The sequence below is a fragment of the Cajanus cajan genome, chromosome 1 (assembly GCF_000230855.2).
Source record: "Cajanus cajan strain Asha chromosome 1, NIPB_CcT2T_4, whole genome shotgun sequence".
Taxonomy (NCBI): Eukaryota; Viridiplantae; Streptophyta; class Magnoliopsida; order Fabales; family Fabaceae; genus Cajanus; species Cajanus cajan.
The window spans coordinates 8,467,224-8,483,417 of NC_138517.1; the positions used below are offsets into that span (position 1 = coordinate 8,467,224).

At 29.4% G+C, this 16,194-nt stretch overlaps 1 protein-coding gene across 1 annotated transcript; it reads left to right on the forward strand.

Moving 5' to 3' along the window:
- Positions 1-10,147: 10,147 nt before the first annotated feature.
- LOC109803953 (uncharacterized) lies at positions 10,148-15,890 on the forward strand. Its single transcript, XM_083074097.1, has 6 exons — positions 10,148-10,913; positions 12,156-12,275; positions 12,404-12,456; positions 13,531-13,695; positions 14,878-15,060; positions 15,528-15,890. Exons 1-6 carry the CDS (start codon positions 10,512-10,514, stop codon positions 15,757-15,759), a joined length of 1,155 nt encoding a protein of 384 aa, XP_082930223.1. The 5' UTR covers positions 10,148-10,511; the 3' UTR covers positions 15,760-15,890.
- Positions 15,891-16,194: the final 304 nt, after the last annotated feature.

A 16,194-nucleotide genomic window follows, 5' to 3' on the forward strand; every position in this document is an offset into this window, starting at 1 on the left:
TGCTTTTGCATCCTCTTTCACTTGTTTTCTTCGATCAAAATATTGCAAATATCTTTGGATGTGATTAAAAATCAGTTGAGTTGAATTCAATTATGATTGGGAAAAAAAATTACACCAACAAATTTTTACTTTTTTATATTAAAATGTATTTTTTAATGTAATTTTAAATTGATATATATCTAAACAGATGCTTAATGATTCGATCCATTATTGTATAACACTATGAGAGGAGAGAGAATATGATGCATTGTGTTGTAGAGAAATCTTGCCCCAGAAACAGGAAAGGATCTGAATCAATCCTTCAAATATTACTTTATTATTTGGATTATCTGTGTCGTGCATGATAATCTCGTGCCCCAGAGAAAAATGATTAAACTTGAATAGTATTTTTATGATTAATTCTGATGATAAAAAAGTAGGTGTTCAATTGTTTGTTGCAGTAAAGCTTATTGTAGATTTATTATAAAGTAATTAGTTATTACTTTTCTGTATTTATTTTTTAAAAAAAAATATGCTGATGAAAATATAAAAAAAATATATATATATCTTTTAAACTTTTTAATAAGACTATATTAATCTGAATAAATTTTTCAGCGAGTGGACATAAGAAGAAAAATAAATAAATTTAAAGGTTAAAATGACACAAAATTTTTACAAAAGTTAAATTTATTTGTGTTCCTCAAACTTATAAAAAATAGTTCATCCCAATTATTAATATGTCTATAAACAACTATAAACTTCACACAACTCGATATTTTCATAGATATAAATCCTCTAAAAAAATATAGAGATATAAAAGAATTATATTATTCATATATTGGATTAAAAAACTATTCATAAATTATCTAAACTTATCTAATTAAATTAATAATGATTCATCCAAATTTTTTTATTTTAATAAATATTAAAATAGCTTAAACTGACTTCAAACTCAATTATAGATAGGATTATTATGAGTGATAGCAAAATTTTTATTTTACTAAGTTATATATCTTGTACTTGAAGTCAGTGCTAGTTAAATAATGAAGTTATATGTCTAGTACTTGAAGTCAAAATTATTAGAACAACTCACAAATTTACAAAGGTAACGTAAAATTTTCCAATTCACAAATTTGCAAAAGTAACGTAAAATTTCTCAATTTTCAAATCATTGGATCTAATTAGTTTTAATTACACGTTTTATATTAAAACACGTCTGTATCGAAAAAAAAAATTGACTCTATGTATAAAACAGCATGCCCTTAATTAATTCTATTTCAAGTAAAGGATGGAATTTAGGTCCAAAATAAAATATGATTAAATCATTTTTAAAACATTTATTCAGAGGTCCACCCATTTTTCTTATACCAATAGCCCAAACATATTCCTTGATACCCTCGATCACAACCAATAAATTTGTTTGGTTTAAACATATTTTTAATCTTTTAAATTTAAGTTAAATTTATTTTTAATCTTTTAAATTTAAAATTGATTTTTTTAATTTTGTAATTTTAAAAAATTTTATTTTAACTCTTATACTCAAATTTTATTAGGAAATCTGTCAAATATTATCGTATAAAATCTAGTTATTGATGTTCTTATTAATAAAAATATCACATTAAATTTCGTTGATGCTACATTATTATTTTAATCTGTCACTTTTAAATATATTATTGATGACTTGAATGGACAAGATTTTTGAAAATAACATGAACTAAAAATAACAATTTTAAATTTGAAAGATAAAAAATAAATTTATCCTCAATTTGATAAATTAAAAACATATTTAAGCTAATTTATTTTTCTTTCTATGAAAACACATATTAATAGAAAGCAAAATACTCTATTACTACTTTTTATTCTACCATTAGAATTAAGAGGCAAATAAAAATTACAATAAAAATAGCATTCAAATTATTAATAATTTAACCCTTAAAAGAGATATAAATTTATAACCTCATAATTATTAAGAATGACCTTAAAAATGTCACTATATCCTAATTTTAAAAAACAAAATAAAATAAATTTAAATCCAACCAATAAAATTTTTAAACAACTTAATTTTATCTCTTTTGGATCTCTTAACACCAAGTTATCATTTTACAACCCATGAATATTAATTTTATTATAATTGCTATTTAATTAATATATATTTATCCATCTTTTATCTTTAGAAAAGATTGGTTTTGAATGTGAATGTGAATTTGGTAATACAATTAATTAAATTGATGCATCGTAATCACTAAGCATGTCTCTCTCACACGTGATTGTGTAAGAAAAAATGTTAAATTATGTTTTGTTGAAATGGAAATTGGAAAATAATAGTATAGAGTATATCGTAGGTGAGTTAGGTATCAATTGAGTGCGTACGCGCTAAACTGAGTTGCTTGTCGTTTGGTGTGTGGCAGCTCCATGTCTTTCGTTTCTATGTCTTCTTCTTCATCAAAACGTTCTTCACTCCCACAACCTTATCTCCTACTTATGTTAATGTTATGTCTTTCCCCTCATTTTTATCAAAATTTGTACGGCCATGATCAAAATTTTCAATGTTTAATTATCACTTTAATAGTATATATAAATAAAAAACAATTATCTAGAATAAAATTGAGAATCTTAAGATAATCTTTATAAATTTATTATTTTTTCTTTGTGTTGTGAATAGATATGAATTTTATTTTATTTTTATAAAAAGACTATGTTTATGTTTAGAGGTTCTTCTTTAACAAATTAGTCCCTTTTTATGAATAAATTAAATATTTAACTAATTTATTTAATTAATATAAAAGAGGTGTTTTTCAATTTATAATAATTCAATTTTATAATATTTATTTATGAATTACCATTTAAAAATTTATTTTAAAATTTACGATGTTTAAGAGATTGGTTGTCTATTAAATGTGCAAAGACCTTTTTAGTTGTTTAGGGTGCATTTAAAAAAGATGTGAAAATTAAATTATATTAATAAGGGCATCTCTAATTGAAGCAACTCATTTGAGTTGCTTCATGCATTGAAAAATGAAAAAAGTGATTTTGAGTGTGTCATGTCAATATTAAGCAACTCAAATACAAATTTATTCCAATGGTAAGAAACTTTAAGAAATTCAACTTTTAGAATTTTTTTTTTAATTATTTATGAACTAATTTTAAATTTTTATTAAAAAGGATAATTGTACTACGAGAAAAAATATACAATAAATAAATATTAAAAATAAAATAAAGCAATAGTAAATACATAGACATTATACGAAATTAATTTTCATTATTATTATTTCCGAAACGTTCCCAAATATGTTCAATAAGATTTGGTAAGGAACGGTTGCTTGAAGAAACAACTCTCTCTCTTCATCAAGCAACTCATGTTGCCACGTCAGAGTCCTCCAATGGCAAGAAACCGAGGCTTGAGTTGCTTCATGGGACAAGCAACTCCCATTGGAGTTGCTCTAACATAATTGATAGTTGGCTATATGAATAATTGATTATTGCTATAATTAATATTAAAATGAAATTTTGTTTGAATAAGTGGGATGAAAAGTTATGTAAAGATGTTTAATTTCGTTTGTATATAAAAAATAATAATAAAAAATCAGTCTTTTATATAATAAATGAACTTAAATGAAAAAAGTTGTTAAGAAATAATTATATATATGATCCAAATTTTCAGTTTGATAAAAAAAATTAAACTATCATCTAAACATATTGTTGTATTGTTATATTGTTGTCTACACGAGCATTGTTATAGAATTCTTTTAACTCGTATCGATGACGTGATAAAAGTCTTTGCAATAAGTAGACCAATTTGTGTTATAGGATTGGAATTGAAATTGGAGAAGGGATAAGGATCATATGAAAAAAAAATTAATAATGGACAATTTAATAAACTTGGACCACTGAACGAGTCATACTGTTATCTTTTGAGTCTTCTTTTGGACCAAAAACATCAGCATTTAAAGATGATATGAGATGAGAACATAGCATTGGCCATATTAGACTATTTTCAACAAAGGATAAATGTTTACCTACCCATTGATTTAGAGTTTGTTTGAATATAAATTTAAAAAATTGTATTTTTTTATTAAAAATATTTTTTATTTTAAATAAAGAAATTCTAAAAAAACACTTCCAATTTATATATAAACAGGCTTTTAAAATTTAGTACTTATGGATTTGATCTTAAACCTCAACCTTTAGTGAAATTTTAAATATTTTTTATTTAAAACAAAAAATAATTGAAATAGTATGGAAAATGATAAAATTTGGTTAAAAAAAATTATAGATCTCTTATCATTACTGTAAGATTTAAATAACTTACTCATCAACATTAAGAAAAAAAAATACTCTTTATGTGTCGCATTAAAAGAAAAAATAATTTTTAAAATAAGTGTTATATTAACTATTTAATAAAGTATTTGACAAATTTCGATGAATCTTTTGTTAAAATAATTTTTAAAAAAAAATTATAAGTCATTAGCTTTTCTATAAGAGAGCATTAGTACACAACAATTTTTTTTATGTCTAAGAATCATGATTTATGGAATTCATAAATCCTGAAAATCATGAAAATATATTTTGTTGGTCATAAATATTTGTGATAATGTTTATAAATGATACTTGATAATAAATAGTTTGGATGAAGAATTTTAGAAATTTAAGGAATTTGAAATTCTTAAAATCTAAATTACTTTAATTTCAATTTTCCTCATTCTTTAAATATTTTGTTTGGATAAGTCAATTCAATTTTTTTAAAATTTTAAATTTATAGTTTGGATAGGACAATTTAATTTTATAAAACTAATAATTTTAAAAAAATTATTAGATAATATTCAATAATTTTTAAAAATAAATATTCTATAATTAAAAAAAACTATTGATATTTTTATGTAATTTTGAAAGAGAAGAGAGACAGGTAAGAGAAAAAAGAGAAAGAAGAATTTTAAATTCTTATATTTTAGGAAGATTATGAAATTTTACATTTTAAGAAATTTTACAAATGTTTGAATTTTAAATATTTTGTAAATTCTTCATTCAAGCAAAACATTTTATACCAAAGCATGTAAAATTCTTTAAAAAAAATTAAATTACTTCATTAAAATTTTTCATCCAAACACTCTAAAAACTTTTACTATACTAAATAAACAAATAAAGGTAATATGACCATTTCACCATATTAAAAATTTATTTTCACCTCAAAAAAATTAATTTTCTACCTTCTCGTAAAAATAATTTCATAAAAAACATATACAAAAAAATTATTTTCAAAAAATATTATTTCTTAAAAATATTATTTTTTAAATAATAAATTAAATACAAGAAACTAACATAAAGTAAAAAAATTTCTTCGTACTAAATACCTCTTAAGTTGAAATAAATTCTATGCATAAGTTCTTTCGAACTCTTTTTTATCTGATTTATCTATCTTTCACATATGTCTTTTACTTTTTAAGGCTTTCTTATTATTTAGAGTTTTATATTTTATCTTAACTAGTAAAAAAGTTTATTGTATGATTATTTTATATTTAAATAATATTTATAAATAATTAAAATATATTAAGAGATGTAACAACTCGTCATGATCCTTACATTAGACAACATATCTATAAGTAACAAAACAACAACTAACTTAAGATTATATACCTATAGATACAAGAATATGTACTATATTGCATACATATAAAATAAATAATTACATAAATATGTGCAATATAAGTACAGTAATCATATAAATATAAATTATACAACCTAAATTGTTGGTCAAGCAACTTCTAAAATCTATACAAAATCACCCCAAAAAGGTAAGCATCAAAAAGACATCTAGCTTTAACATCGCTGAATAGCCTTCACTGCATAACTTCGTACCTATCGTTGTCCTGTTCTTATATTACATATAATCATCGTAGTCCAAGTCATATGGAAATACACAAGAGTAAACTAGAGTTTTAAGCATCAACATATATATGCATCATACAACATAAAACATCAACAACTTTAATACATCATCGCATCTTCATCTCATCTTCAACACTATCAACATTCATCATCACAATACAACCAACATATATCAACATGAATTGCTCATTCCGCTACAACACCATAACTCAACATCATAATATTAACAACTCAAATTTGTTCATCTCAACAACACAATATTTACAACACAATAACTACATGCATTATCACACATTTCAATTAAGAATCTTCTACAAAACAAGGTGAGTAATTTAAGTGGTTTGACCTTACTAAACCAATAACACGAGGTGATATTTTTGGGCTTGCTAGATCAACAACAAATTGGATCTAAATTCACAATACAACAACTAAGTTTCTCGAATGTTGTCACTTAAACAAGGAAGTATAATACTACTATCAAGGTAGAACAGTTGGGTGTTGGCCTACCATGACATTAGCTAGCTTAACTAAGCCTCATATAGGATTAGCACATCGACTACCCTTTAAATACTATGTCTTTTTGATACTCAGTTAGGAACTAAGTTCCTTATTTCTTACTTTACTCGGTTGGTCACTTGTAATTAGTATAGCTCGACCTGACCCCTATATTATGGTTATTTCATACATGTGTGCCTCAATCTTACCCACACACAATACCAACTAAGTCCTAGAGGAGATTCAACATAACTATCCACTTCAAATGTCAACTTTTCAAGAAAGATTTTCAACAAATTTGGGCTCTTAGAGCACCACAAGACATTATCCATACAATGGGATATGCAACTTTTGAAAATCTCTCATCTAGTTTTAGGATGGTTATCATAGCTCAACAACACAACTTCTTATATATTCAACATAGCTACACAACCAACACATAACTTTAGAACCACAACACACATCTCAACCATATTCAACTTCTCAATCATCATTCATCTCAATGATCATTATATATAGAACAATAACACTTAACAACTTTAAAGTATACAACATATACATCTATTCATCTCATATTATACAATTCAACACATACATCAACATGTTCTCATTCTACTAACAACGCCTAACGCAACAGGCTCTGCACTCGGCACCATCAAGGTAGGGAACTTTCTACCTTCTCCACGCCTAATGCTACATAACTCGCGTTCGGGGTGGATAAGACAGAGGCCCTTGAGACTTCACACTAGCATGGTAAAGTGTCATGCTTGGTCTCATTTTAGCAAAGAGTCTCTGCCTCAATCACACCTAGGGTCACCATATTAGCTCTCGACATCATCCAAACACAAAGCTCTAGCTTGGCCATGCTAGGTGTCACTCCACCTTAGGGTCGACGCCACCAAATTAGAGACCTCTCAATGTTCTCACGTCTAACGCTATCCCAACCCAAGACAAGTGTCTCTCCTCACATTTGATGTCACTAATCCTGTGTCCAATGTGATCGAGATAGAAGTCTCATGTTGGAATGATGTCTAGTGTCCTAAAGGCGCGTCGGGCACAATGCAAGCTCTACACTTAAGTAAATTGCGAATTTGGCTCATTCCACCTGAAACTCAACAACTTCCACACATGCACCATTACAAGTCGACTATATACATCACAACCAACTTAAAAATGTAATCAAATTTAACATGCAACAACAATTTCACATCAAATCAACACATTTCATTTTCCACCCGAAACCCAACTTTCGACATGCTTTTCACTTCGAATTCTCCAACACAGCCACAGTTCTTTGAAATTTCATGCCACTTACAACTCAAAAATCATTCACTAGCTAGCAACTCAACCAACTTGTGATTATTCTAGCCCCCTTACCTCGTAATTGAAGAGAACTAGGGAAGGAGAATAAGAAAACTCCGAACAATCCGCAACACAACTCTAAATGGATCTATAGCTTGGTTCAAGGTTCCTAAGTACCTAAATTCACCAACAAGACAACACAATGAGAATCAAGGAAGGAAGAAGAGAAGATTTAGAGAAAAGAGAAGATCACAGACCACAATCCTCTCTAGAATCCTCTCTCGACTATATACATCACAACCAACTTAAAAATGCAATCAGATTTAACATGCAACAATAATTTCATATCAAATCAAAACATTTCATTTTCCACCCAAAACCCAACTCCCGACATGCTTTTCACTTCGAATTCTCTAACACAACCACCAATCTTTGAAATTTCATGCCACTTACAACTCAAAAATCATTCACTAGCTAGCAACTCAACCAACTTGTGATTATTCTAGCCCCCCTTACCTCGAAATTGAAGAGAACTAGGGAAGGAGAATAAGAAAACTCCGAACAATCCGCAACACAACTCTAAATGGATCTACAACTTGGTTCAAGGTTCCTAAGTACCTAAATTCACCAACAAGACAACACAATGAGAATCAAGGAAGGAAGAAGAGAAGATTTAGAGAAAAGAGAAGATCACAAGCCATAATCCTCTCTAGAATCCTCTCACGGCTATATACATCACAACCAACTTAAAAATGCAATCATATTTAACATGCGACAACAATTTCACATCAAATCAACACATTTCATTTTCCACCCAAAACCCAACTTTTGACATGCTTTTCACTTCGAATTCTCCAACACAGCCACCAATCTTTGAAATTTCATGCCACTTACAACTCAAAAATCATTCACTAGCTAGCAACTCAACCAACTTGTGATTATTCTAGCCTCCCTTACCTCGGAATTGAAGAGAACTAGGGAAGGAGAATAAGAAAACTTCGAACAATCCGCAACACAACTCTAAATGGATCTACAGCTCGGTTCAAGGTTCCTAAGTACCTAAATTCACCAACAAGACAATACAATGAGAATGAAGGAAGGAAGAAGAGAAGATTTAGAGAAAAGAGAAGTTCACAGACCATAATCCTCTCTAGAATCCTCTCACTAGACTTTTGGGAAAAAGAGTTTACAAGACTTTATTCAAAACAAAAATCTTACATATACTCTTCCTTTTAGGTTAAACTGACCCTCTACCTAGAGAAACCCCTAATACCATGAAAACTCCTAAGAGATTCTTAGACTGCAAAGTCTCTTAACAATGAATAACACTCTAGCTTAACCACACAAAAATGACTTGAAATAATTATAACACTACGACTTATAGTGTTACAAGAGAAGCAATATCATTATTATTAATTAAAGATTAAAAAAATAATGTACTTTAAAAAATAATAGGACATTTCTCCCACTGCAATAAATAATGAGGATTTTATTTTATTAAATAATAATAAATTAAACAAATAAAACTTATGAAATTTAGGGAAAAAAAATCACATAAAACTAATAATTTGATGAAAAATCTATCATCTCTATATCTATTAAATTGATATGTATGCTTAAGTTCAATATTCCAATTGATGGTAATTAATTTAAATGGTTGTATTTGAGATGAATAAAAAATATATAACTAAATAGTGTTTTACGGATAATGCAAGTAAGGGTTGACATTTGACAAGTGTTTGAACACATGGAATTGGAATTGAGTTGGAGTGTGCGGTTGGCCCATTAGAGAGAAGAGAATTAAAAAAAAAATATTAAGAGGTACACTCTTTTTCTTGGGCCATGAAATGTGAATAGAAGATTAAAAAAAACACAAAATTCACACTTATTTGGGCTTCAAATAACATCTCAATCAAAACGACTTATTGCTAAGTAACTAATTATCACCACAAATCCAATTACATGTAATAAAAATACTTTGCAGATAGATATAGATAATCTGATACAATTGATGAGAAAAGTATTTTTCAGGTCAATTTTTTTATTAAATCAATCTTAAATTTCATATCAATATATTTCAAAACGGTTATCATCTCACATGCTACATTAATTTTTATTTTATTTTTATTCATACATTAATTTTTATTGAATCAATGTAAATATCTGATGTAAAAAATATTTCTTATACTTTAAGGTTCAAATTTGACATTATTAATTAACACAATCATGCATCAATTAATTATATATATATATATATATATATATATATAAATAGATAGATAGTTAAATTAAAAATTTATAAAGGGAAGAAACCATGTTATTTTCATCTCCACCTTCATAAATAAGAAATGAGAAAAAGCTTTTTTAAATAATAAAAAAAAAGAAAAAAAATTTTGGACTTAAAAATTGAAACCTAAAATTAAAAAAAAAATGATATTTTTCTTAGCCTGCTATGCTATATTACCTTCCAAGAAAAATAAAAACCTTTAAAAAAATTGTTTTCGAGAAAATTTAGGGTAGATATCTAATCTAAGAGAACGAAAGGAACTTAAATCAAATTTTAATTCATTCAAAATCAAATTTTAATTCATTCAAAATCAATTTTTTCAAGTGGCCAATTATCAGATTGACTTTTCCCCTTTGTGATTCTCACATACTCTTCTTCAGATTTTGGGTATTCTGTTCGATGTTTCCTATGCAATCCTTCATGTTCTAAATCTGAACTTGGTTTTGCTGTCAGGAGCTAATTACCAGCTACGCTTTTGCCATTTGTTCATTTTGGTGGCATTTGTATGGTGAATTAGGATCTTTGTCATATCAAAAGTGTTTATTTTTATTTTTATTTTGTACTCATGGTGGTGAGGTTCAACCCTTCATGTCTCACCCTCTCTCATAATCCTCACCACACTGCATATTTCTCCAAACAAGTGACAGTTAGCAGCAGTTATGGGAAACACATTAAAATGGGTGGCATTGGAAGGCCACAGATTGTGCCTCCTGTGTTGGGGAGCACCGAAGGGGTGCGTGTGTTTGTGGTGTCTGACTTGCACACTGACTATGATGATAATCTGAACTGGGTGGAGGGCTTGTCCAATGTGAGACACCAGAATGATGTGCTTCTTGTGGCAGGTGATGTGGCTGAGACATATTCCATGTTTGTTGTCACAATGTCTCTTTTGAAAGAGAAGTTTGATCATGTCTTCTATGTTCCTGGAAACCATGACCTTTGGTGCCGCCGTGAGGGGCAAAACTATGTAAGGTTGTTGTGCTTGATCATTTGGTTCAAGTTTGTGCATTGTGTGGAATGTTTTTTAGAAATGAAAACGATTCTGTGCCTCTCTACCTGACTACTAAAACTTTTAGGATGATTCGTTGTTGTTGTTAGGCAAGGATGATTGGTTCTTGATGTTATGTGTGGCATGTTTAATTTTGAATGTATAGTCCTTTTTATCATGGTTCATGTTGGAGATTTTATATTGACTAGTGAGAACGCTATAACATTGTTTATAAGTAGAGTACAATCCTTATTTTACAAGCAAATTTAGTGAGATTGAGGTAGGTTCAAACCTATTTTCTTAAGATAGTATCAGAGTCTATAATAGTAAGTGTTGTTGAGCTTATCAGGCTATCCTGTTGTCCGTTATTGGGTCATCCTGCAAACTTCACACTTAAGATGTTCAATTCTCGACGTAAGAGAGTATGTTGGATATTGCATATTGATTAGTGAGAAGGTCATAATATTGTATGTGAGTTAGGAGCAATCTTCATCCTACAAACTAATTTTGTAAGATTGAGTAGGTTGAAACCCATTTTCTTAAGAGTTTGTGATTGCGTTTTATAATTTGAGACACAATGGAGGTATGTCACTCACATCAGGTGAAAACTATGGCATAATTCCATCGGAGCTTGTTTGCCAACTTAATTAGCTATGCAACCATTATTAGAAAGTAGATGCTCTTAGTTTGACTTTGTTAAAGATTAAGTATTCTAGCTTGTTTGTTAAATTTTGCTTTGGCCATTATTTAGTCTGAAAAATGAGTTGTTATCCCCTTACTTGATTAATCAATAAAAAAGGAACATATCTGCAATCTCAATATCTAAACCTGAGTTCTAGACTAGTGACTTTGTTTATGTTCATTCTGTGTGTAGATAATGGTTTTCATCTGAGCTTCCCCCACCAAAAATAAAGGAAAAGTGTTCGTTACTTTGTTTTGGAATCTTATTCCATTAATTTCATCAATATTTTTTCGGGTGTATTTTACACTGTATCCGCTACCTGATTTGCCATTGTTTTCTTTAACTTGAAATTACAGATGCCTTGTTGTATATCTGTTTTTTAAACATGATATTGAAAACGGTACTTACTAACATACTATTTTCATTAATTTTAATGTTGTGTTATCACCTAGAAGTTATTGATGTTTATACTTATTGATTCCATTCTGTCTTTTTTGCAATAGTTTTGTTCTGATAAAGTTTTGCTGATTTCTTTCCAGTTTGATTCTCTTGAAAAGCTGAATAAATTGCTTGATGCATGTAAGAGAATCGGAGTGGAGACAAATCCAATGGTTATAGATGAAATAGGAATAATTCCTTTGTTCTCTTGGTACCATGAGGTGATTACTTTCTATAGTGTCAGTTTTTGGCTCCTCCAGTCCTCGTTCTTCCATACCTTGTGTTGGACTTGATTCAAAGTTTTCCTCGAGGGCAATTTATTTAAATGTTGAACCTGCTTCTTTGACAGAGCTTTGACAAAGAGAAGGACATAACAGGCTTTCGCATTCCGTCTTTGGAGATGATGACTATTCTCTTTAACTCCTAGTAAGCCATTTGAAAAAAGTTGATTGATGATCAGATCATGCACTTGATTTCCTATGGTGCTTGATTAAGGACTATCTGCATATAAATTTTGAGCTAATTTATGTCTTGTATTATAAGCATCTATGTGGTTTTGCTTGGGTAAAAGGTTTGGATTGAATTCAGTTTTCTAAATTGATGTCCAAACTCGGTACTTTATGGACTTTGGATTTTTTCTATGGGAACTATGACTCTTTCGGGCTGGCCTATTTTTTATTTTTTTATTTTTACCTTAATTGATTTTTTTATTTTTCTCCAAAATTCAAATTTGACAATTATTATGATAATTTTTTTTTATTAACATGTGAAAAATTATTACATATTATGAAAGCAATCTCATCTACCATTTATAAAAGTTATAGTGAAACACATACTTATATATAATATATTTAAGAGTTTACACTTGTAAGTTTTAAAAGTTACAAAGGTTAAGGTGTAATGGTTAGCTTAAAAAAGACAATACTATGTAAAACATGCATGTAATTTTATAAATAGACAATGTATTAATCAAATATTAAAGTCTAAGTCAAATAAATCAAAGTTTCATAAGTCTTCTAACATCTTCCACAAAAACTGAAAATAATAATAATAATAATAAACATCAATTTGTCGACAAATGGAAACACCTGTAGAATAGAAAAACAAAAATAAAGTAGTTTTCTTACCATGTATTTCAAATCATAATTTTTTATCTTCAACAATGATATTAAAACCTTCTTTAAGAATTCTTACAACTTCTAAATTGATGGCCTCTCCTTTATCTTCGTTATCATAATCTAAAATATAAAAATAACCGAATTATAATATCTCATAGTAACTGTTATTTTTTACCGTTCCATGTGCCTGCTTTTGAATTTTGATCAAGGTTACTATGTGTACATATTATGATAGGAACATTCTTTTTTAATTTAGTATCTATATGACTATATCCGTTTATTTCTATGTTTTTCTTACTTTCCATGTAGTGCTCAAATTGATTTATATTGATTTAAGTCTGTACCTTCTTTTTCCCTAGGCATGTAAAGACTTCTATGCGTGTAAGTGGCCCGAGGGACTTTCAAATGGAGACATGTCCCTTGCTTTATATTTTGATGCCATGAATGATAAACAAATGAAAGTGATAAAGGAGATTCAGATGACGTGTGATCACATCATTACCTTTTCCCACTTTGTTCCCAGGTGGTTAATCTGTCATTTAAATTGTAGCTCTATTGCTCAGGTTAAAATTAAACAATCAATTATTATTGCTTCTATGTATGATTGACGTGCTGTTTGAATTACATGGCCTAACAATCTACCTAATCATGTTATGAGAAATGTTGCAGTAGTCCTTTACTCCTTTATCGTTCTTTCCTAAACTTCTATAGAAATTAATTATGAAGTGTTTGATTGACAAACTGAGAAACTTAACTAATGCTCTTTTTTAAGTTCTTTTATTATAATACTTGGGTTTTATGGAGAAACTGAATAAATGTATAGATTTCTTACACATGTTCTGATTGCATGTTACTTCTTGTTTTGTAGAATATTTTAGATGATTGACTTGCAACTTTTGTAGCAGTCACTTATGTATACGGTGCTGTTTGATCTTTGCTCGAGTTTAGCCATCTTCTATTATACTTTGGCCTCAAGTAACAACAACAATAACCTACCCCTCTAGGCAAGGTTGGCTACATAGACCAATGACACCATAAGACAGCCAAGATCCAAATTTTCAGGGATACCATGAGACCCTTTTTAATAGTTTCCTTTATAGTTTTTCTTGGTGTCTCTACCCTTTTTAAAGGACTAAAATACATGCAATTCTGAGTTCGATTCTGATGGATAAAATTTAAAAAAAAAAAAAAGGCTAAAAACATACAATCTACCATTCCCATGGGTGCCTCTAGTGGTCTTGCAAAAGAAAGGAAAGGAAAATTTGTAAAAGATCTCCCTATGTTGTCAATTCCAACTTCATAGAACTAATTGCATGCTTAGCCACAACAAATTGCTCTAAATTGTGTTGCGAGTTTTGGTGTAGAAATTACTGTGTTTATTGCTCAGTACATGATGTTTCTGTCAGTGCAATAGTGCTGGTGTTCTAATTTCCAAAATGAGTCTAAACTCCACTCAGTGACATCTCTTATAAACACCAAAATTAAATTAACAAAATGTGGCCCATAATGCATGATTGCATGATGAAAAGCTACATATTGTGACTTTGCACTGCATAATTCCTCATAAACACCAAGATGCATTATATTAACTTATGACATGTCTCTTGGTGCATGAGGAGCAACTTAAACAGCAACACTAGTGTGGTTGTGTTACTCCAAAAGATGAACATATTAATTTGTTGTGGTTATGCTACACGCTTCACAGGCAGGAACTTTGTCCAGAGAAGAGGATGTTATTCTATCCCAAGCTTCCAAAAATAATTGGTTCAGACTCTCTTGAAGATCGAATAAGGTCTATACATGGGGCTGAGGGAAGGAAGGATGCCTCTTCTTGCCATGTGTTTGGCCATACTCACTTCTGCTGGGATGCTGTTGTTGATGGTATCAGGTATTCTTTTAGTCTTTATGTAAACCTTTTAGTTTGGTATCTAATTTAAAAAGTATCATTATCACTTTAGTTCCTTCCCTTAAAATGTATGTACTTTAATTCACTTAAAATGTATGTTAGATTAAGTTGGCTTTTAGTTTATCATAACTTGATAAAGTTTTGACAAATTGTGAGAGATATCCTTCAAAATATATGTACTTTAGTTCCCTTAAAATTTAAGAATAAGTTGGCTTCTATTAGTTTATCATAAGTTGATAAAGTGTTGACAAATTGTGAAAGATGTCAGACTAAATTGAAACCATAAAATAAGAGACCAAAAAAAGCATATTTTAACTTATTTGGAGTGAAAGTGAGTAAACTTCCATTCTTGTTCATATTTTAGCTCTGTTTTTAAAAGAGACAGGAATCAATGATATTCTCATTTTCCTTCATTGATATATTGCTAAAAGGTTTTGACACAATTGCAGGTATGTACAGGCACCGTTAGCTTACCCAAGGGAAAGGAAGAGAAGAATGAATGGAGGTGAAAATTGGCTTCCGTTTTGCCTTTATGCTGACAACAAATTTTCTGATAGACTCAACCCTTGCTATTGGTCAGATTATTACTCTTCCAACCCCAGGACACCCCATAATACCAAACTTGCTCCTTGGGTCGCCAGATTTTATAAGCAAACACAAACTCTAAACTCTAAACCCTAAACCCTAAACCCTAAACCCTAAACCCTAAACCCTAAACCCTAAACCCTAAACCCTAAACCCTAAACCCTAAACCCTAAACCCTAAACCCTAAACCCTAAACCCTAAACCCTAAACCCTAAACCCTAAACCCTAAACCCTAAACCCTAAACCCTAAACCCTAAACCCTAAACCCTAAACCCTAAACCCTAAACCCTAAACCCTAAACCCTAAACCCTAAACCCTAAACCCTAAACCCTAAACCCTAAACCCTAAACCCTAAACCCTAAACCCTAAACCCTAAACCCTAAACCCTAAACCCTAAACCCTAAACCCTAAACCCTAAACCCTAAACCCTAAACCCTAAACCCTAAACCCTAAACCCTAAACCCTAAACCCTAAACCCTAAACCTATGAATAGTTCTTAAATCTATTGGTTACTTTCAGCATTATATTAAA